At 45.2% G+C, this 19,029-nt stretch overlaps 1 protein-coding gene across 1 annotated transcript in view; it reads left to right on the forward strand.

Moving 5' to 3' along the window:
* COQ8A (coenzyme Q8A) overlaps nt 1-19,029 on the forward strand; it is a 46,656-nt gene that overhangs the window by 17,039 nt on the left and 10,588 nt on the right. The window contains exons 5-6 of the mRNA XM_080408804.1: nt 8,506-8,580; nt 15,061-15,183. Coding sequence (XP_080264930.1) covers nt 8,506-8,580; nt 15,061-15,183 — 198 coding nt within the window. The remainder of the gene's footprint in view (nt 1-8,505; nt 8,581-15,060; nt 15,184-19,029) is intronic.

Genomic DNA, 19,029 nt, shown 5'->3' on the forward strand with positions numbered 1-19,029 from the left:
AACTCTCCTAGTCCTTATAGTATGTTCTCACTGTTGAGCATAAACAGCAGGAGTGGCTGTTATTTAAAATAATTTTTTCCAACCTTACCGTTGCTACTTCTCAAAAGCAGTTTAATATAAAACATAGCCTTTCGGTACCGAGTTTTGAGGGTGGGGAGGTGATAATAGTCAAGGTTTGGTTTACTTAGCTACTGCTTATAAACCATTTTCTCCCAGGAAGGACATAAAGTCTGAGTTTGTAAGATCAAGCTAGCTGAAACCTATGTGAATTTTATTTGCAGAATGGGACTTGCTATGTTAAAAAGCAGCTAAATACCCTCAGTGATATTAACAGATGGTACTTTCCTAATGTCTTGCATCCAAAGCCATCAAAGGACTTAACATGTTCCTGAGAAAAAGGAAACCATCACGGTATTGCAGGTGGAAAAGATGATCATAGCTAGTCTTACTTAGCTATCATTAGATCGGTAGTCTCTGGGTTTTGTTGTGGTTTTTTTTTTTTTTTTTTTTTTGGGGGGGGTGGGTATTTTTGTGGGATTTTTTTGTGACTGAGCTTTTGAGATGATATAGTCGGTCTAGGTTGTGAGCGGTCTCTCCCAAGCAGTGTGTTAGGCCCTTGTAGTTCTTGTGATTCTCTTCCACAAAATTTGATAGAGAAGCACGTGTACAAAGTGGACATCGTTGTGTTACAGATCCTAGAAGAAAGAAAAATAGCCTGTCAACTGTAATTAAGATCAACTAGCATACTAAAAAACCCCAATTATTCTTCCTCTGTGTGTCTCTTTGTTAGGGTAATATGCACACTAGGAAGAGTTGGGGGCAGGGACTGATTCTATGCAGTGCAGGAATAAACAGCAAGTGAGTTTTGTAATAACAAGGTTTTAATGCTGGTCAGATCTCTTTAACTCTGTAGTCCATTGCAGGCATTCTGGCTTCTCAGCATGCTTAGTATTCCTCAAAGGGAAGCAGGATTTGTGATCTGTTTTTTTGGAGTAACAAGGCATCACTTTACAACTCACTTGACTACTTTGTTTTTAAGGTCTAGTAGCATACAGGTCTTTGCTCTAATCTAGCCTTGATTTTTATGGAAAGTGTCACAGCACTTCCAGCTGTCATCTTTCAAATTTATCTGTGGCTGTTCACTGACAGCTGGTGGATGTGAAGTAGCAGATGACCAAATTTGCTGTGAACTTTGAGTTCTAGTGCTGTTGCTGTCCACTCCGGTTTTTCTCACCTAAGGCTGTTGCATGAGGAAAGGCTGACTCATGCTTTGAGGGGAAATATAACTCGCTACCTGTCTTCTCCTAACCTCAGGTTAAAAAACAAAATGGTGCCAAACCAAAACCACGAAGGGAGAGTAAGAAAGAAAGAGTGTTTATAAGTAGCATCCCCAGTCATATCTGTGTCATCTATTTTTTGGTCTTGCCCTTCTCTGCCAGTTGATTCTTTTACATGATTGAAATAGCTGGCAAGACAGAACTCTTGCTTTCAGACTGCTTTTGGGGGGACATTGTGTTGCAAAAACAGCATTCAGGTTCTCTGGTCTCTGCGAGCTCTTGCTAGCATTCACTGCTTATCTTTCCCTCTGAATTATTCCTTGCAACAGCAAGGAGGAATAGTATTGTTAGTATGCTAGCTAACAAACAATGGCCTATAGGTAGGTTTTTTCCAGTTTAAGAAATCCCTTGGTGATATTTTGGTTGGCTGGATAATGCTTGAAGAAGGTTTCTGAGGGTGTGGTGAGTCTGAAGTAGTGTGGGCACCCCACATGGGAAGGACTACCTGTAAGGAACACTTCTTAATGGTCAGAACTTGATCAGTTATTTAAAACGAGATTTTAAACAGCCTCTAGAACTGCATGGAAGGAGGCTCCCTTTGTAACAAGGAGCAGCTCCTGCTTGCTGTTTGCTCCAAGTTTACGGTGGTGTTTTTTTAACCTGCACTTGGCCTTCAGTGCAATTACGAAACCCCATCAGCTAATTCTAGTGTGACTTTTCCTGACTGGCTCTTCTCTGATGAGAAAGGTTCTTTTTAAATTGCACCTTTATGAAACGTTTTAAATGCTTAAACCAGGAAGCATTAGGTGATAGCAAGAGCTGTGGTGTCACCGTTCACTTTTACCCATTTTTGATTCCTCTGATGTTGTTGGTGAGCTTTGGCTTACGGTTGACTCTTTTCCTCTTAGCTTGTGAGCTGGGGAAGGTAGTACTTGTGTGCCTCCCAGCCTCTTGCTGTCCTCGCTGTCAGCCCTCTCCGGCTATTATTCTCAAGAGTGATGCAGGTGGTAACATGTACGGTTTTAAAAAGTGTCTGCAAGTGGAAGAGTGAGACTGGTTAAGGGGGTCTCCTGAGGGCATAGGAGGCAGTTTCCAGCTGAGATGAGAATTCATTTTTGTGTTCCTAAGATCAACCCGGCTTAATGTGTGGGGTTTTTTATTTTAAGACGACAAGATAAGCTTGAAGTAAACTGTTCGAAAGCGCAGTGGTAGGTGAGTTGGAAGTTCCCTGTGCCTGCACAGTATATGTTCTCTTGTGCGTCTTCTCATCTTGCCTTTTTAATGGAAGTCAGAAGCAAGGTGTAGGATGATTCAGTGAGAGTCTGTGATTACATTATTGGCTTTTGGGAGCACCTGCTGTGGGATGATGGTTAACAGCTGGAAGGAGCCCTTTTGCAGGGATGCCACTGTTAACCTGTAGAATAGTAGTGACCCAGTGCTGTCCTTGTTTCCTAGGACATTCAAATGATCAGAATTAAATAGGGGATAGCAGGAGTGGTGGTGGTGTGTGATTATTTCCTGCCCTACTAGCTGCCTCTTTGCATTGCCTTGAAAATAATTAAGGGCAGGAGGTTGCTCTGTATCCCTGAGGGGGTGTAGCTTAGACCAGAAGTTTTTTGTACATGACTTGTTTCACGTGTGCTTTGGGATGCCATATTCAGTTGAAGACCCCAGGACATTATTGTGGGAAATATAGTGGTTGAGGTGGATTCTTCCCCTACCACCTCCACACCAGTCAAACTAGCATTTGACCCTGACTTTAGTTGGAGGGATAAAAACCACTTATTTATTTCCATGTTAGAACAATATCATCTAGACTTGGAGAAAATGGAAAGATGCGGAGTGGGTCAAAAGCAGAGCTCATGTAAAACTATTCCTGGGGTTCAGATAGTTGAATTCCCGTGCTATTGGCATGGTCCCATTCACACTTGAATCATTCCTCTTCCTGTCTTTGCATGTTTTTTGTTATCCCCCTGATGTTATAGGGAATGTTGATTTCTCAGCTGTGGTGTTAGGACACTGTGGCAGGTGATGGATGCATTAGTAACTGGAGGCAGAATTACGTGGAGTGCAGAGTTTGCCTGGCTTCTCACCTCTTCTGGGAGCAAAGAACATTCTGCAGGGAGGACTGAAGATCATTTTCTCCAATGCTTGCATGTAATACTAAGCTAACGTTTCTCTGTAATTGGCACAAGAACCTCAACTTAACTGCTTTGTCCTTTATATGTATCTTTGTATGCTTGCAGCAGCTGGAGTGACTAGATAGTACTAGATATCATCTTTGATTTTTATTTATTTTTTCTTCCAAGGATTGGAATTGGTAAAACAGATTTTTCTGCAGTTTTTTGTTTCGTGCTTGTTTTGTTGCCTGATGGGTCATCAGGTCCACCCACACAGTTCTCGATCTTTTCTTTATTTCCATTCTCCCTTCATTGCATCATTTGACTTTTCTAAGCAGTTTCTGTCTCCCTTATCTTCCTGGTTTATAAGTTAAGTATTTTAATTATATAATGAGATCACTTTGCAATAAATAAAATTCAGGAAGCTTGCAGTGAAATCTAGATTGAATGTGATTGTAGCAATTTTGCAGGGAAAAAAAGACTCTGTCCTTTTGATGTATGTTATTAAAGTATGTACAGGACAGACAACCACAGGATTCAGGTTGTCACATGACGAGTGTGGCTTTCTTCTGATGGGCATTTAACGCTCAGGGAGCTAGTGGAAGTCAATGCACAACTGTCTGCAGCTTGCAACATGTTCTGCAGGGTGCTTGTTGTGTTTGACGTGACTGAAACCAGTGCACAGGCTGTTCCAGGGGAGACTCCTACCCACCCCTGGGCTGGCAGGTTGAGCAGAGTGATAACAGCCCATTCGGTCTCTGTTTTGTTGTGTCAGTTGCTGAGCAAGAGGATTCTTCCTGAACAAAATGGATTCCAGATAGTCTTTTGATAGGTTTGGTTTGAAGTGCAAGGGGTGCTGGAGATGCCTGGAAAATGTCTGAAGAGGCACTCTGCTGGTATGAAACCAAGTGGCATTTTCCGGGCTGGAAATAATCTGTCTGCAGAAAGTGAAAAATGCAGGATGTGACTTTCTAGTTGTGCTTGGGCATTTTTATTTTCCAAAGTGCTGAACTGTGGCTGTTCAGTGATGCTGAAAGTTGTACCAGAATGAATTTTGGAGGCAATAGTCATCTTGCGGACAAGGAAAATGAAGGACATCAGGAGTGACTTTTCTAAGGTCAGTAGACTAGTGCCCCAGAGGGGGAGAGTGCTTTTCCACAGCCATGCAGGGTCTTTGGAGCAATGACTTATGTCTGGCTGGTGAGGTGAATGGCTGGCAGCGTGTGGTGGGTTGACCTTGGCTGTCAGCTAAGCCCCGTGCAGCTGCTCACTTGTTTCCTCCCACAGCAGGACAGAATAGGAAGAGCAAAGGTGAGAAAACTTGGGAGTTGAGATGAAGACAGTTTTAATAGGTGAAGCAAAGCACCAGGAGGAATTCATTCACTACTGCCTGTTGGCAGGCAGATGTCCAGCCATGTCCTGGGAAGCAGGGCCTCAGCATCTGTAGCAGTTACTTGGGGAGGCAAGCACCATAATGCCAGATGTCCCCCTCCTTCATCCTCCTTTCTCCAAGCTTTTACTGCTGTGCGTGACATTCTATGGCACAGATATCCCTTTGGTCAATTTGGGTCATCTGTCCTGGCTGTGTCCCTTCCCAGCCTTTTCCCCACACCTAGCCTGCACATCGCAGAGGCAGAGTAGGCAAAAGAAAAAACCTTGATGCTGTGCAAACACTCTCCAGTAACAGCTGAAACATTGGTGTGTTATCAACACTTTGAGTCCCAAATCTGACGCACAGCATGATACCGGCTGCAATGAAAAAATTAACTCCTGTCTCAGCCAGACCCATGCACAACATTACTTGTGTTCCAACAATACATGCCTAGACCACTGCCTTTCACATGGGTGGGTGTGTAAAAGAGGCCTGGAAAACAAATCTGGTGGCATTTCAGGAAATGAGTGTTGTGGCTTTGAACCCTCCTGTCTAGTACTTGTGTTCTGAACCCTGGAGTATTAGTCTGATTTGTAAGATGAGGAAAAGTCAAGTTTTTCTCTTGTGAGCTGTTTGTGCCCCAAATGCTACAGTGAATGAAGTTCAGGTTGGTAAAGGAGACAGTAATACGTTCCTGAAGTTCAGGGGCAGACAGATCCCTACTACTGATGTTAGTGGATGGAGGAATTTAGGCCGTTACTTAATTGACTAATTTCAGGGTTCTGATGATAACTCTTCAATACAAAGGAATGAAATGAGCATCTGAGACTTCTGGAAAGTGGCAGCTTTTTCCAAGCCCTAGATGTTCAGGGAAAAGGCCAAGTTTTGGCATGGCTTCAATGAGAAACACAATACAACTTCGCATTCTTACCTCTTTCTTAGTGATAGAAGGTTACATGTACAACTGACTTCATTTTTTGCAGGCTTGACAGCTAAGAAGCAGCAGACACTCCAGATGCACTTGACCCTGCGCAGTCCCGAGAGTATTTTGCATGCTACTGCTACCACGTTTAGAGCAGGGCTGCATCTGCCCAGAGGTGTTTCCAGGTAGTTACTGAAGGCTTGAGGCAGGAATTCTGTATTGCATTTTTGTGTAATGCCCTGAGCTAAACATCCTGCTGTGCACTGCGATTGTAGTTTGAAAGTGCTTGAAGCCTTTGTTCAAACTTCAGGTCTTTAAACCTTACCAGCTGTTTAACTGTAAACTTGTTCATGTCTGGCTTTAATGTATTTGGACTGAAATCCATTTTCTAGCAAATTGGACAGTGGAGCAGTTGAGCAAATTCTAAGAGCACATATTGTAAGAGCAGCTCTTTTCCAGTGTAGTTTACAATATGGTTTACTTCAGATGCTGCCTAACTGTGTATGGCCATGAGAGGGGAGGTGTGACACGCATTTGTTAAGAGTCTGATCTTGCCTACACTGATGTAAAGCATGAGCTGCATTGCTCCAGTTTATTCTGGAAGACAGGATAGAATCTGGTTCCTAGTCTTTTGCTTGCTTTTGAAGTGGTTTGTGTCTTAATGATGAAGAGAGATTAGAAACTTCATTTTACTTTAGCTGCCGGCAGTAAATCTCAATAGTGAACATAAAGCCTTTAGAAGGAGATGCAATATTTAATTTGAAACCAACTACTGCTGGCACAGTTCAGTCTAGCTTTGATAATGACCAAGCTCATTTGTGATGGGGAGCATCACTTTGGAGGTGGTGAAAGTGGGATCAAGGCCAACAGAAGTGCTGTGAGTGGTATTCAGTCTAGAAAAATCACATTTTGTTAGTGAGATCTGTCTTCATTGGCTTCCTGTCTGGCTTGGTACTTTCTGCTCCAAGTTACTGACTTGCCGTGTGGGATCTGATTGGAGGTGCCTGTGTATCAGCGTTTTAATAGATATTGTTTATGCTGTGTTTGAAAAGTTTCTTCTTTCCTGTGAAGTCTAGGGATATTTCTATCACTTTCTTCAGCTAATAAAATCTCTGGATATCTGGTGCAAAAGAATGGCTCGGTGGTTGTGCCTGGCTTGGCACTATTGAAGGATCTGCACGTTAGCTAGTAACAGTGTGCTTTCTTAGGCTTAAATCTGGCATTTCAATGCTGTTCCTCCATAGCAGAACTTGCAGAAAATATGGAAAACCTAAAACCACAGACCCAATAAAACACAAAAAACTATTTCAGGGCTTTTTAATCTAAGCATTATAATGTTAAAATCATGGCATCCTGTGAAAGTTACATATTTTTTTTTGTCGATTGTATTATGCTGTATGCTTTTATACATTCATGTGCAATGGAGAATGAAAGGTTGTTGAACAGTTAAATGGCATGGGAGCCTGGAAGCAGCCCTTGCGCTGGATTCTTTGGCCCAGTGTGTGTAGTCTGCAAGACTGCAGAAACAGACATGCTGTGCAAGCTTCAAATTCTTATCAGTAGAGGTGGGCTCACAGTTACCTGGTAGGAGAGAGAGAAAATATCAATGCAAGATGAGGTTCAACTTGTTTGTGCCCAGCCTTCCTCACTTGAGACCACAAAATAATGTGGATGCCTTTCTTCCTGCACACATGAGCAAAATGCGGTGTGCTGGTCAGCTGTGCTCCTTCGTTGTGCTGACTCTGTCTCCTGGTTGTTTTACCTGGGAAGATGGCCACTAGTGCCTCAAGGAGGCCTCAGGGCACTCAAAAACATGCACACCCAGTCCTGTTAGCAGTGTGGGTGTAAGGCATGGCAGAGATGGGAAGGAGCACCAGCAGTTCTGGCTGCCCATGTCATTTATTATGCAGAAAAAGAAATATTTTGAAATTGGGAAGGCAGCGAGACCTTTGGTAGCATGGATTACTGCATGCCTAGATCTGTATCTCATTTAATCTTCTGTGGCTTGTTCAGGTTAGTAGAGGCAGATAACACTGCTTTTGTAGTTGTAGTTTAATCTGTGGCTGTGAGACAACACCCTAGAATTCAATGCTTGCAAGGGTGATAGTGCATGTGGAGTGCTTGTGTTTGGTCTCAGGGTCTCACTGTTGCTGTGCTGGGTTACTCCCCAGCACAGATCCTTGGAATTGTGGGTTTTACAACACTACTTGCATAAGGTGGGCCTCAGGAAAAAATGTTTCTGTTCATCGTAGTGAATGAGCATATGAAAGTCAAAGACAGCTGATGAGCACAAATAAATGCGAGTGCTCGGACAGTAGGGTCACAGAGCCTTTAAGTCTACTGGTAATGGCTTTATCTAACTACAGTTTTGCTCCCCCCTTTTGTGGTGGCATGGTGGGCGGTGAGGGAGATTCTGTTCTTTCCTGAGAATTGTGCTTTGAGAACCATGTTTGTGAGATGATTATTTTTTTCTTCCCTTCTTCTAAACTCCACAATTTAAGCCTACAGCAGGACCTCAGCCAGAGCACAGAGCTCTGAGTAGCACTTGTTGACATTTTTATATGTAAAAGCTGGACATCCCGGACTGGCCCAGCCTGTGACACCTGGCTGGTATGCTGGGCTGAAGAAGTACAGGAGAAAACTGTTCAGTGTCGAACTTGAAGATGACTCCACTGCAAAAGCTAGGATGTTTAATCGAGCTGTTTTGCTGCTGTGCATTTGACCATGTGGCTTAAGATTAATTACAAAAAATACCTCTGTACGTGGCTCAGAAGGTTTTTTTCCATTCTGACCTTGGTTTTTTTCTTCTTAAAGGATTAGCTGTTGGTCTTGGCATTGGGGCATTGGCAGAAGTTGCAAAGAAGAGCCTTAGACCTGAGGACCGCAATGGTAAGCCCTTTCTGCATCCTTATTCTTTCCCCGCTGCCCTCTGCGCCCTCCCGCCCCCCAGATGCCGTTTACCTGCATTTGCAAGATTTTATTCTTTTGAAAGCCGAGACAGTGAGGCAGGCAGAGTAACAGGGGGATGTGGGTAGTTCTTTTATTTTTAATGTAATCTTTCCCTACCTCTAGACTCTTCTCCCATCTGCATATGTGGTGAGGCTGTGAGGTACTTGGAGGTCAGAGGTATGTGTGAAAGAATGGGTTTATGCCAGCACAACTTGAACAGCTTGCCTTCCCACACCACCCCTGAGTCTGAGTACTATCCCTGTGCCCATTCCTGGATTGTCTTGGCCTCACAATTTTTTTTTTTTAAACTGTTCCGTGAAACAATGTAGTTCTATCAGTACAGAAACTATATATGAGCCTGTAAGTCTGAAAACTTCTAGTGGTCGCTGTCTGTTTGAAATTTAAGGATATTCTGCCTAGGAGGAACTTGGAGGATGGCTGCTTTCTTAAGAGAGACAAAACACTTCATGTACAAGTTTAAATGGCAGTTTTCTACTTCCAGTATCTGTATTTTGATACCTTCTAAAGGATTCTCGTAACAGGTCAAAAGGCTGTGCTGTGCAAATCAACTTGATCCTGTTTTCTTCCCAGCTTGTTTGAAGCTGGAGGTAAAATGTTCCCGAGTTGTACCTGGCCATGTCATGGTGGCTTTCTTCTAAGCTTATGTGTTGGTGAAATATGGTGGTACTGAATGGTTGTTTGTGGGTGAATGGTTTAGGGCGTAGAAAGTACGTGGTGTTCTTTCCTAGGAAATGTGAGATTGCTCTAAAGTTTATGGCTTCTTTCACCTGTTTCTTATCCAGGAACAGCTTTGGTGGGATACTGCAAAACAAAGTTCTTTGTTAGAGTTGCTGCAGGCTGTTTGGGCTTCCGCTCATCCCTCTGGTTTAGCTAGTGTGCGTGTGTGTTTAGGTTATTTCCAGTGGCTGGAGGGAACTGATGAAAGGATTAAATGCTTAAAGCTAGAAGTAAAAATGAAGTCAGGTTGTTCCGGGGTTCAGAAGCACTGCTTTGAGATGACAACTGCTCCTTGCAATTTTACCCTGTGGCCAGTAGTATTGTACTACAAGGCCAGTTTGTGTCTTCCCCCTGGTATTCTTCGGGGGTGGGGGAAGAATGGAGACTGAGATAATATGAACCTCTACTCCAGGAGGTGCTGGAGTGGCTGAAAATTGGTAGAAATATGGAGGGGGGAGACCCTGAAAAAAAAAAAAAAAAAAAACAACCAAAAAACAAAAACAAAAAAACCAAAAAACAAACCAAACCCCAACACTTCAGCAGATGAAATGCATTGCCTGTGGTAGGGGGGCAGGGCTGTGGCAGGGCTTGTGTGCCATGCCGGGCACTGCTTGTTAATACTTGCACCTCTGTGTTCCCTGTACAGCTAGGCAGCGTGGAGTAGCCCAGCAGAGAAAAAAGATCCTTGGCAAATACTTGTTTCCCTCCATGTCCTGAGGTGTTTGAGGCTGGGTGGGCTTCTTTGATTTCAAAGCGTGCATTCAGGCAACCGTGGCCTGTCCTGCAGCGAATCCTTGAAGGCTTTTGCTTTCAGTGCTTGCGATGTTTCCAACAGGTACGAACCACCTGTCAAGCTGATGATTTGCTTTGAGCAGAGGAGGAATTGCACAACTGTTGGTATTTCTCTGCTTGCCAGATTATTTTTGAGTTGGGCACACCCCAAAGTGAAAACAAGAGCTTGCAGAGCTATGAAATTTGAGGGAATAGCATGAGCTTTGTTTCTCTTCCTTACAGCATGAGAAAGGATTGTTTGTTTATTTTTTTTCTTTAGAGGGCAACAGACACTTTTTCCTTGCAATAAAGCAATTGCATCTTTAGAAGCTTTATTTTTTCTTGCTCGGGGAAAATATTATTTTCCGTTGTAACTAGGTGCCAGAAGCCTGCTCTACACTCTGAATCATGCTTTGAGAAGAGTAATTTTCTTGAACAAACCTTGATTAAAGAATAAGGCAACGAGAACCACTGACTTCAGTGCTAGGCAAGGGAGTTGGAAAATGACCCGGCTTGTATTTTTAGCTGTCTTGCTTTAATTCTTGGTTCCCCTCTTGCTGTCAGGTGTGCCTAAATAAGAGCTTGGAGCACTGGTTACGCTGTAAAAGAGAAGGGTAGTGGGACTGAGAATGGGTCAAGAGCAGCAAGTAAAGTACTGAGGTGAAGCAGAAGTAAAAGACTGATTCAGCCCTCGTACTGTGTTGGAGCTCCTCGTGCCAAGGGCACAAGAAAGTCTCTGGGTGACTCAGCTACAGCTTCTAGCTAGTGGGTTTTGGATGCGAGTGCTCTCCATAGGCCCTGCTCCTGCACAGGTGCATGACAGGGGATATGCACACAGCTTTGAGTCTAAGATCCCATTTTCTTACTGTTCTGGCAGTACCAGCCTTAGTTGTTCTTGGGGGAAAACTTGACATAGGTACCTCTACATTTTTATTTTTATTTTCTTTTTAGAAACACCTCTGCACCCCTTTCATGATTTCAGCTTTTTTGTCCAAGTTTTCTGGCTGCCAGTACCATAAGCTCAGGCGAAGACCTGTCCCTGTTAGGAATGATATATTGTCCTGTTCTCTGGAAGCTGGTAGAGGATGTCTTTACTCTCCCCACTGCTGCAATATTAATAGTAACTTCTTGGCACTTCAGACTTAAACAAGTGGGGGTGTATATGCCCAAAGGCATGCCTAAGAATTTCACGCTCTCACTGGCATTCAGGAGTGACAAGAAAGAGCCTTCTCACGGTTCTCTTCCTCTTGGCTAGTCAGTACAAATGAAAGTGTCTTCACCTTTAAAATGGAGCTAAGAACACTGGTCCTCTAGTCACAAAAGTGCAAGCCAGAAACTCCTGAGCTACAAGTGGTTCTAGTAGCAGACTTGTACTTCTTTCCAATACTGTTATCAAACAGAGGGACCACAAATACCTGCTCTCCTGCGCGTTCTCTAGCAGCTGTGCTAGTGCTGATCTGTCTTTTCCTGCTCAGTTTCCCCATCCTAGTTTAGTAGTAGGCATAGTTTTTGTTTGGTGTGTTTTTGAGGGCTTAATGCTGCCCTCTAAGTTCTTTAATAAAGGGTTTGGCTAATCGTTTAGTTTTATTTTTTTAAGGAAGATGGCTGTACTTGATTTCCAATGGGAGTTTTCTTGGTAGGCTGATGTAGCTAATTAAAAACAACCTCCTCAGTCACTGGTGACCTTGATGGCAGTCTCGGTATTTAGAGTAGATACACACTCAGTGCAAGGCTGACACAGGGTAGGAATGCGAGGGTAGAATAAATTTCCAGGAATAAAACTGAGAGAGTGCCCAGATAAATAGCTGCCATTACTAACAAAGAGCCTCTGGGTTCAAGGTCAACTTTGTAACTTATTAATGACCTGTACTAGGCTGTTCTGCTAGGCACTGTGCAACTGCCAGGCTGGGCAGAGCCCGGGAGGGCTGGCAGCTGGCCTAGGTTTGAATGTTGAGTTGTTTTCTTATTAAAAAAATAATTATGCAATCTCCTTGAGTTGTCAGCCCTAAGTGCTTAGGCTATGTTCTTGAGTCTTCTGTTGCCCCAAAGTTTGTGTGGCAGATAGTCTGAAAAACAAATCTACAGGAAGTCCAGTGGCTAGTTCTGCACTTGACAGTAGCAAAAGAGTGGAAAAGCAGTGATACAGCTGTGAGATGCATGCAGATTTGGAAGCGTTCACACTGATTCTGGATTTGGAAAGGAAAACGTGGATTGAGCACTCCTGAGGGCATCTGCCTGCTGCCTCTGCTGTGGAAGAGGTGACAGGCTCCAGGCACCGTGGGCTTGGCTTCCATGGGCAGCATGCCAGGAGAAGAGGATAAGGAGTCCCTGTGTTTGACTCTTTTTCTCTGATAGGGTTTGTTGGCTTCTGGAGGCGACGTTAATCATTAACTAACTCCTTTAACTTGCTGCAGACTCAAAGGAGGATGTTTTTGTGTGCAGGTGGTGTGAAGGAAGGTAAGGCTGTGACTTGGTACTTTCCCTAGCTCCTGTGTGTCTGATGGAGCTCACACAAGGAATTACTTGCTTCACCATTGCTAAAGACAGAGATTTCCTGATGGGACAGTTGAGGTGGGATCATTGAGAGCCAGAGCTCTGTTAGATGTCTCCAAGCATTCCACTCTCCAGAGCCAGCTTTTCAAGTGGGCAAAGCCAGGTCCTTCTGCCCTGGGAAGCTCTAGCTGTTCAGTCTCTGGGGCTCCTTACATCTACGATCCAGAGCAAAGTGTGCTCTGAGGATTGCTGCGTGTGGTGCCAATGATGTCTTCTGGGCTGTTCCTGCTACTCTGCATCCTGCTCTCCAGTTGTCCTGTGTACTCCATCCTGGTATTTTCATTTCTCTCTCCTTTTCATGTACATTCTTTAAGACAAAGATTTGTACAGGTAACTGTCCCACGTGCAGTACCACCTTGCTGCTTTCCCACAAAACAGGGGAAAGGAAACAGAGGGGAGCTGAAGGACAGAGGAGGGCACGGCTTGGCACCTTTGTGTGCTGCCAGTGGAGTTCAGTGGTATCACTTCTCTAGGAAAACCTTTGTAAGCAAGCCAGCTGCTTGCAGGGGCTGAAGGGTGTCTGTCAGATCAGTAACCTGCTTGACACCTCAAGAAAGCAGTACCAAGTTGTGTGAGCTACCAGAGTTTAGGCGGCTGCTACTTCAGTCTGTCTTGGTTCTTTCTCCTGTCCCTCGAGCAGTCTCAGCTCCCTCTGTGCACCTTCCTGAGAGCTAGCTGTGGGCAGAGAGGATCTCTTGCTGCTGTGGTCACTACATGACACACCAGTAGTTTCCATCTGCCTGAGATTTTCAGGGCTGTTGCAGCCGCTGTGCCTTTTTGGGCCCTGCTTGTTCTGTGTGGGGGCTTCAGCTGTTTTTTCCTTAGTACCCTTTCCTCTGAAGTGTTGGGGAAAAAATTATGTAGCTACAAGATCAGCATATTAGCTGTGGGCCCTGCAGCCTGGCTGTAAGACGTGACCTTCCTCCTGCTTGGCTCTCCGTCAGTAGGAGCTGGTCTGCAGCCCCAAGAGAAGTGGTTGGCGGGTGCCTGCCTGCCCCCTCTGTCCCAGCTGTGCTGGGCATTGCCCTGGAGATGGAGTTTGGGGTTGCTTCTCCCAGAGGAGAGATTCCACAAAATGGAATCAGGGTCTCCTTCCCTTTCACTTAAAAAAACAAAAGTGGAGGGGAAATGTTTCTTATGCCATATAAAAACCACAGTGTACACTTGGAACTGTGGCACTGGTGTGTAGATGGCTGCAGTGGCCACTTGGTGAGCCTGCCAGGCATCAGTCTTTACCATTCTGTGGTGTGTGTATGTATGTTCTGGGCCTTGTTCTGTGCGAGCTGATGTTTGCATGACTGCAGATGGGAGTAAGGGCAGAAGGGTTTGGCTTCCTCTGTGCAATCTGAACAAGCGACTGGCTACATCGAGGTGTTCTTCTGTCTGAAGGCAGCACCTCTCTCTGTAGCAAGCTGCCCAGAAGAACATGCTGTGAAACACCATGTATGTGTGGGTATGTAAGAGGGGAGAAAGGCTGGCAATCTTGACAACAGGAATTAATTTCCCCTTAATTGTCCGAGGAGAGCATGGTATCACAGATGAAAGCTCCTGCTGGGCTTCTGTGAGGACTGTCTCCAGCCTCCCTGGATCTGACTAGCTTGATTCTCACGGATTACAAATCTGCTGCTTTTTCAAAATGCTGTATGTAGCTATGGTGTTTTGGGGTCTTGGTGTTAGGAGGGTTTGTTTTGCCTGTGCATCAGGAGACAGTAAATTTCAGTTTGATTAGAAAAAGTTCTGGTGGACTTGGAGATGTGAAGGCTGTGTCTGCTCTCTACAGATTTCTAGCGCTCACTCTGGATGTGCAATTGCACAGCAGTGTGTATTTGCACATGGACGTGTTTCAGGCAAGAATCGTTTGGTATAAGAGGTTTGGCATTGGTGCGAATCTCTGCTTCCATCCTGAGAAGTGCCAGCACGTTCTCTGTCTATGCCAGTGTGCTGTCAAGGCTTTTGACAATTCCCCCTTGCTGTGGCTCACACCTACTGCTCTTTCTACTGCTGCCTGTGGTGTGGGACGTGGGAGACCTTTAGGTAGTGTTTTAGCCTGAGCTACCTGGTACAGTGAGTTCAAGCACCAACATCTGCTCAGGATCCTGGACAGTTTGCATAGCAGCACAGACATTCATGGAGGCTGTGACTTGCTGCTGTTGGCCCTCAAGCCAGCAATGTCAAAGTTGTCACGAGTGTACAACTTCAGTCCGTGCCCCTGGGTTGTAGTGTAGGCACTGTGTGTAGTCCCAGTTTGATTTATCTAGGGATGGGCAGATCTCCTGTTGAATGCGGGCTAACACAACGAAGTGAGCTTGCTGGGGTAAGGGCGTTCTTCACCCGTATGCTTTCTCTCCTTGCCCTCAGGAAAGAAGGCAGTGATGGATTCTAGCCCATTCCTGTCGGAGGCCAATGCAGAGAGAATCGTGAGAACCTTGTGCAAGGTCCGGGGAGCGGCACTGAAGCTGGGACAGATGTTAAGCATTCAAGGTAAGTGGTCCTCGACTGTCCTTAGTTAACGCTGCCAGGTGGGGCATTTGATTTCTTGTGGTCCATGGTCAGCTGCCTGGAATCAGTCAAATGAATGTGGAGAAACTAGACAAGTGGCTTTCTTGTGTGAGAGCAACGATGGAGATAAGTTTGATTCAGTTCAGTCTAATCCCACTGTGACATAAGTAGATGTGTGCGCTGTATGTCCCTATTGTGTCAGGCACATAACTGACATTGGTTGAAAATAAGGGGACGCTGTGAATCCTAATGCCTGTGTTCAGAGCAGTTGTTGAGAAGCAGAGCTATATCACACTCTACATGCAGGTGTCCTGCTAGAAAGGAGGAGGATGATGACAAGAACATGATCCTGTTCTCTGTTTACTAAAGTGGTCAAGGTTATACCCTCTCCCATTATAGCAACCTGTCTGTAGTTTACATGCTGCTTTGGTGCTGAAGTCTCGCTGGAAAGGGCAGTACAGCTGGTAATCTTATCGTGCATACACTGCTTGGTTTTATCTTGAGGAGACTTCAAACTGGTATGTGCTTCGTTGGGTTCTGAAGTCAGTGATCACAGGTGAAGGCATGAGTGACATCCATGTCTGCAACTGAACTGTTAGGTTACTCCTGCAAGATAGCAGGTGTGCTGAATTCAAACCTTATCTGGACCTGTCCACTCTTCCTTCCTGCCCAACTTGATAGGGAAGGAAAGAACCAGCCAAAAATAGCTGTTACACTTGTCTGGAAATAACTTTCAAGATGTCACTGAAACTGAGTCAGTGTCTGAGTGTTTGAAGTACTTCGCTTGCTTGGCTTGTGCTTCTACTTGAATTTTTGTAGGTGTTGACTGATGAGGCTGGATCCAGCATTGTATTAAATAACTTGGGCTAGCCAATACAGCAAGACTGGCTCTCTGGAACCAGGAGCCCTGATTGTGGCATTTCATCATTCTTTGTTGGCTAATCACTGCTTTTAGGTGTGTGCCAGGCTAACGGCAGTAGGTGGGAGGCAGCAGCTGCCATCCGCATGCTGTTTTCTCACCCTCTAGAAGCTGCAGGTGCCAAAGACTGATGGTTCACAGCGCAGATCCAGGAGGAGCTCTTGTACTCATTGCTTTCTGTGGCCAGTGCCTCTGGTATGTTGGGGGGAGTGAGCCATGCCTGGGAACTGTCTCTGAAGTTAATTTGGCTACTGTAGGTGGGGATTAATTTTAAATTCTTAGGATGCTATTAAGTTGCACCTGATGTGTGCCCAGAGCCTCAGCATGGCTGCCTGAGGCTTGAATGTGAGTGAAGAGGGAATAGCTGTGAAAGGCCAGCTCTGAGGAGCAGAAATGCTCTGGGTTTTTGTTGCTTGCCTGCTGTCTCCTAATGTTACTGAGCGCTGGCAGGAGTGTCAAACACTTGCCGACTGACTTCATGTTGGTGTCAGAAACATACAAGTCTTTAGCAACCTCAGTGGTGCTGCCCAGCCCTCATTTGACTCTTGTGACGAGTGCGTGGCGAGAACACAGGCCCCTGTTAATCTTGCTGAGGGACAGCTGTGGTGAAATAAGTTAGACACTTCCAACAGTGTGGAGTATCTGCTGCTTGGGCTGGCTATTCGGACAGGAGGGTTTCACGCAGTTCCTGCCGCTTCACAGGCTTCTCTGTGGCCTGGTGAGTTCAAATCGCCGCCGCTGTTAACAGCGGTGTGTGCTTATTGAGCATTGAGGCGCTCTGTTGCCGTGTCCACATGCAGCTGAGCACCTGTGAGCTAAAGCACCCAGAAGTTACAAAGCAGTGTCCTTAAAAACCCTGGAGGTCATGGATTTGTGAGGGACCCACGTCCCTGAAGGTCATGCACAGAAAGGATGCCAAGGGCCCCAAAATCATTTTGTGTTCCGGTGTGTGTGCTCTGGAAGATGCTGGAACTGTATTTGCCAGTTGAGTGCCCTGCCTTGCCTCTTGCTTCGTGCTTTGTTCTGGTAAGGCCTCAAAGATGTATAACCTTATTCATCAGCACGTTGTGAGCCTTGTTTTGTCAGAGTTGCCTCTGCAGCATGGCTGACTTTTACCATTGCTGCTGAGTTTCTGTACCGTCAGTCTGACTTGCAGGTTTCTTGGCTATTTGGCATTGCACTCGTGAACAAAGCGGCGGTCACGCAGCCACAGTTAAGAATGCCCCGTCAGGCTAAAAGCTGAAATACATTTTGAGTTCTTTGGATGTCAGCAATAAGCAAAATAACAGCAGTTGATCCTAAACGCCTGTGGCAGACCCTGATACCTTGACACAAATGGCTTCTGGGAGCAGGAGTCCCTTCTAGGGAGGTCTGTTCCCCTGCACAGTCATCCTAGGAGGTGCAGGTTATGTTACAGCATGATGGTTAATACTTTCACATACCCCTGAGAATACTTTTTTATGACATTGAGGGTTAACAGTGATACACCATCGATGATACAGCAGAAGTTTCTTTCAGCATTTGGCACACGCACACAAATGCGATGGTTAGCCTTCCTGCAGGGTTAGAACATCACAACGGCAGTTTTACTCGCTGTTCTTGCAAAGCCTGTTAATCTCTGACAGCATGGGGGCTCCTCTTCAAAATTCCTGTTGATGCCACAGTGGGGTTTTGCTAGTACCTTTAAATGTTACTCGTGGCTTTGGTGGGAATGCTGTGTGTCACTGTCATGTCTCTGCATTATGTATCTCTTTCTCACTGTTGCTTTCCACCCCTCTTCCCAGGACAGTGCTTCTAAGGTAGCCATTTTTTGTTTCCTGGGATAGACTTTGTTGTACATGCATCTGTAAATGCAGAGGAATAATAGATTTTTATTTGAATGTCACAAGCGCATGTGCAGGTTGAATTCTCAGGATTGAGGGTGGCAGCCTGGACTTTCCCAGTGTTGGGAGAACAGCAGATAAATGTAATTCCTTCGTAATCCTTTATGAAAAGTTTGCCAGAACTGGTGCCTTTTCTCTGAGCTGTTGCAGGAGCCTTCACTCAAAGGAGAGGACTAATCTTTCAAAATGCCCCTGCTCCTCCTCTTTCTTATAAGTGTAAATATTTGCTTGCTAAATCCTTCTGACTTGTAAAAGAACTTCGGGCTCAGCTGTGGTCTTTTCTGCCCACTTGTAGTTGCTTTGCATTTGGGGAGTTGTTTATGGCAGCAGATGCTGAATCTCGATTTCTCTGAGTTCAGTACTTGTGCAAGTGGTGGTTTCCATTGCACAGCTTTCTAGAGAAGCTGCTGCCCTTTGAAATGAACTGGATTAAACCATGCAATGAACCCTGGGGGTGCTGGGGTGGCTTTCCAGAGGTTTCCTTCTGTGTCTTGAGTTTCCATGACATAATGGCATCTCCTAGAGCTGAATCTGTACCACTGTCAGCAAGAAGGTGAGCTGGCGGATGGCAGAGGCTTGTGCAGAGCGCTGTCGTCTTGGGTTTGTGCAACCTGCCATCACACCAAAAAGGCCCCGTGCTGTGTGAGCTGCTGCTGCTCTCGGCAGCGCTGCTGGACAAAGCCAGGGGACACTGACAACTGATGCTTGCTTCCAAAACGTAAAAAGTTTCTCAGCATGCTTTCTAGCATACTCATACTTTGGCCTTCCCTTGGTAACTGGGAAGGGGGTGCACAGAAACTTTCTCCTGCTGCAGCTGGAGGGTAGCTTAGGAGACGTTGGGTAATGTGCAGGGTTTTTTTGCAAGAGTGAAAAGGAAGGAGGAGCTTTTTCCCTTTATTTTGCTACTTGTGCACAGGACTTCTGTTTGACTCATTTCTAAAGGTGTGATGCCTTAGGAGGTGCACCTCAGGTGCTGCTTCTGGGAACGGAGAGTTTTTGAACTAGAATTATTTCCAGAACCTTCAC

The sequence above is a fragment of the Falco punctatus genome, assembly GCF_963210335.1.
Source record: "Falco punctatus genome assembly, chromosome: 12".
Classification (NCBI taxonomy): Eukaryota; Metazoa; Chordata; class Aves; order Falconiformes; family Falconidae; genus Falco; species Falco punctatus.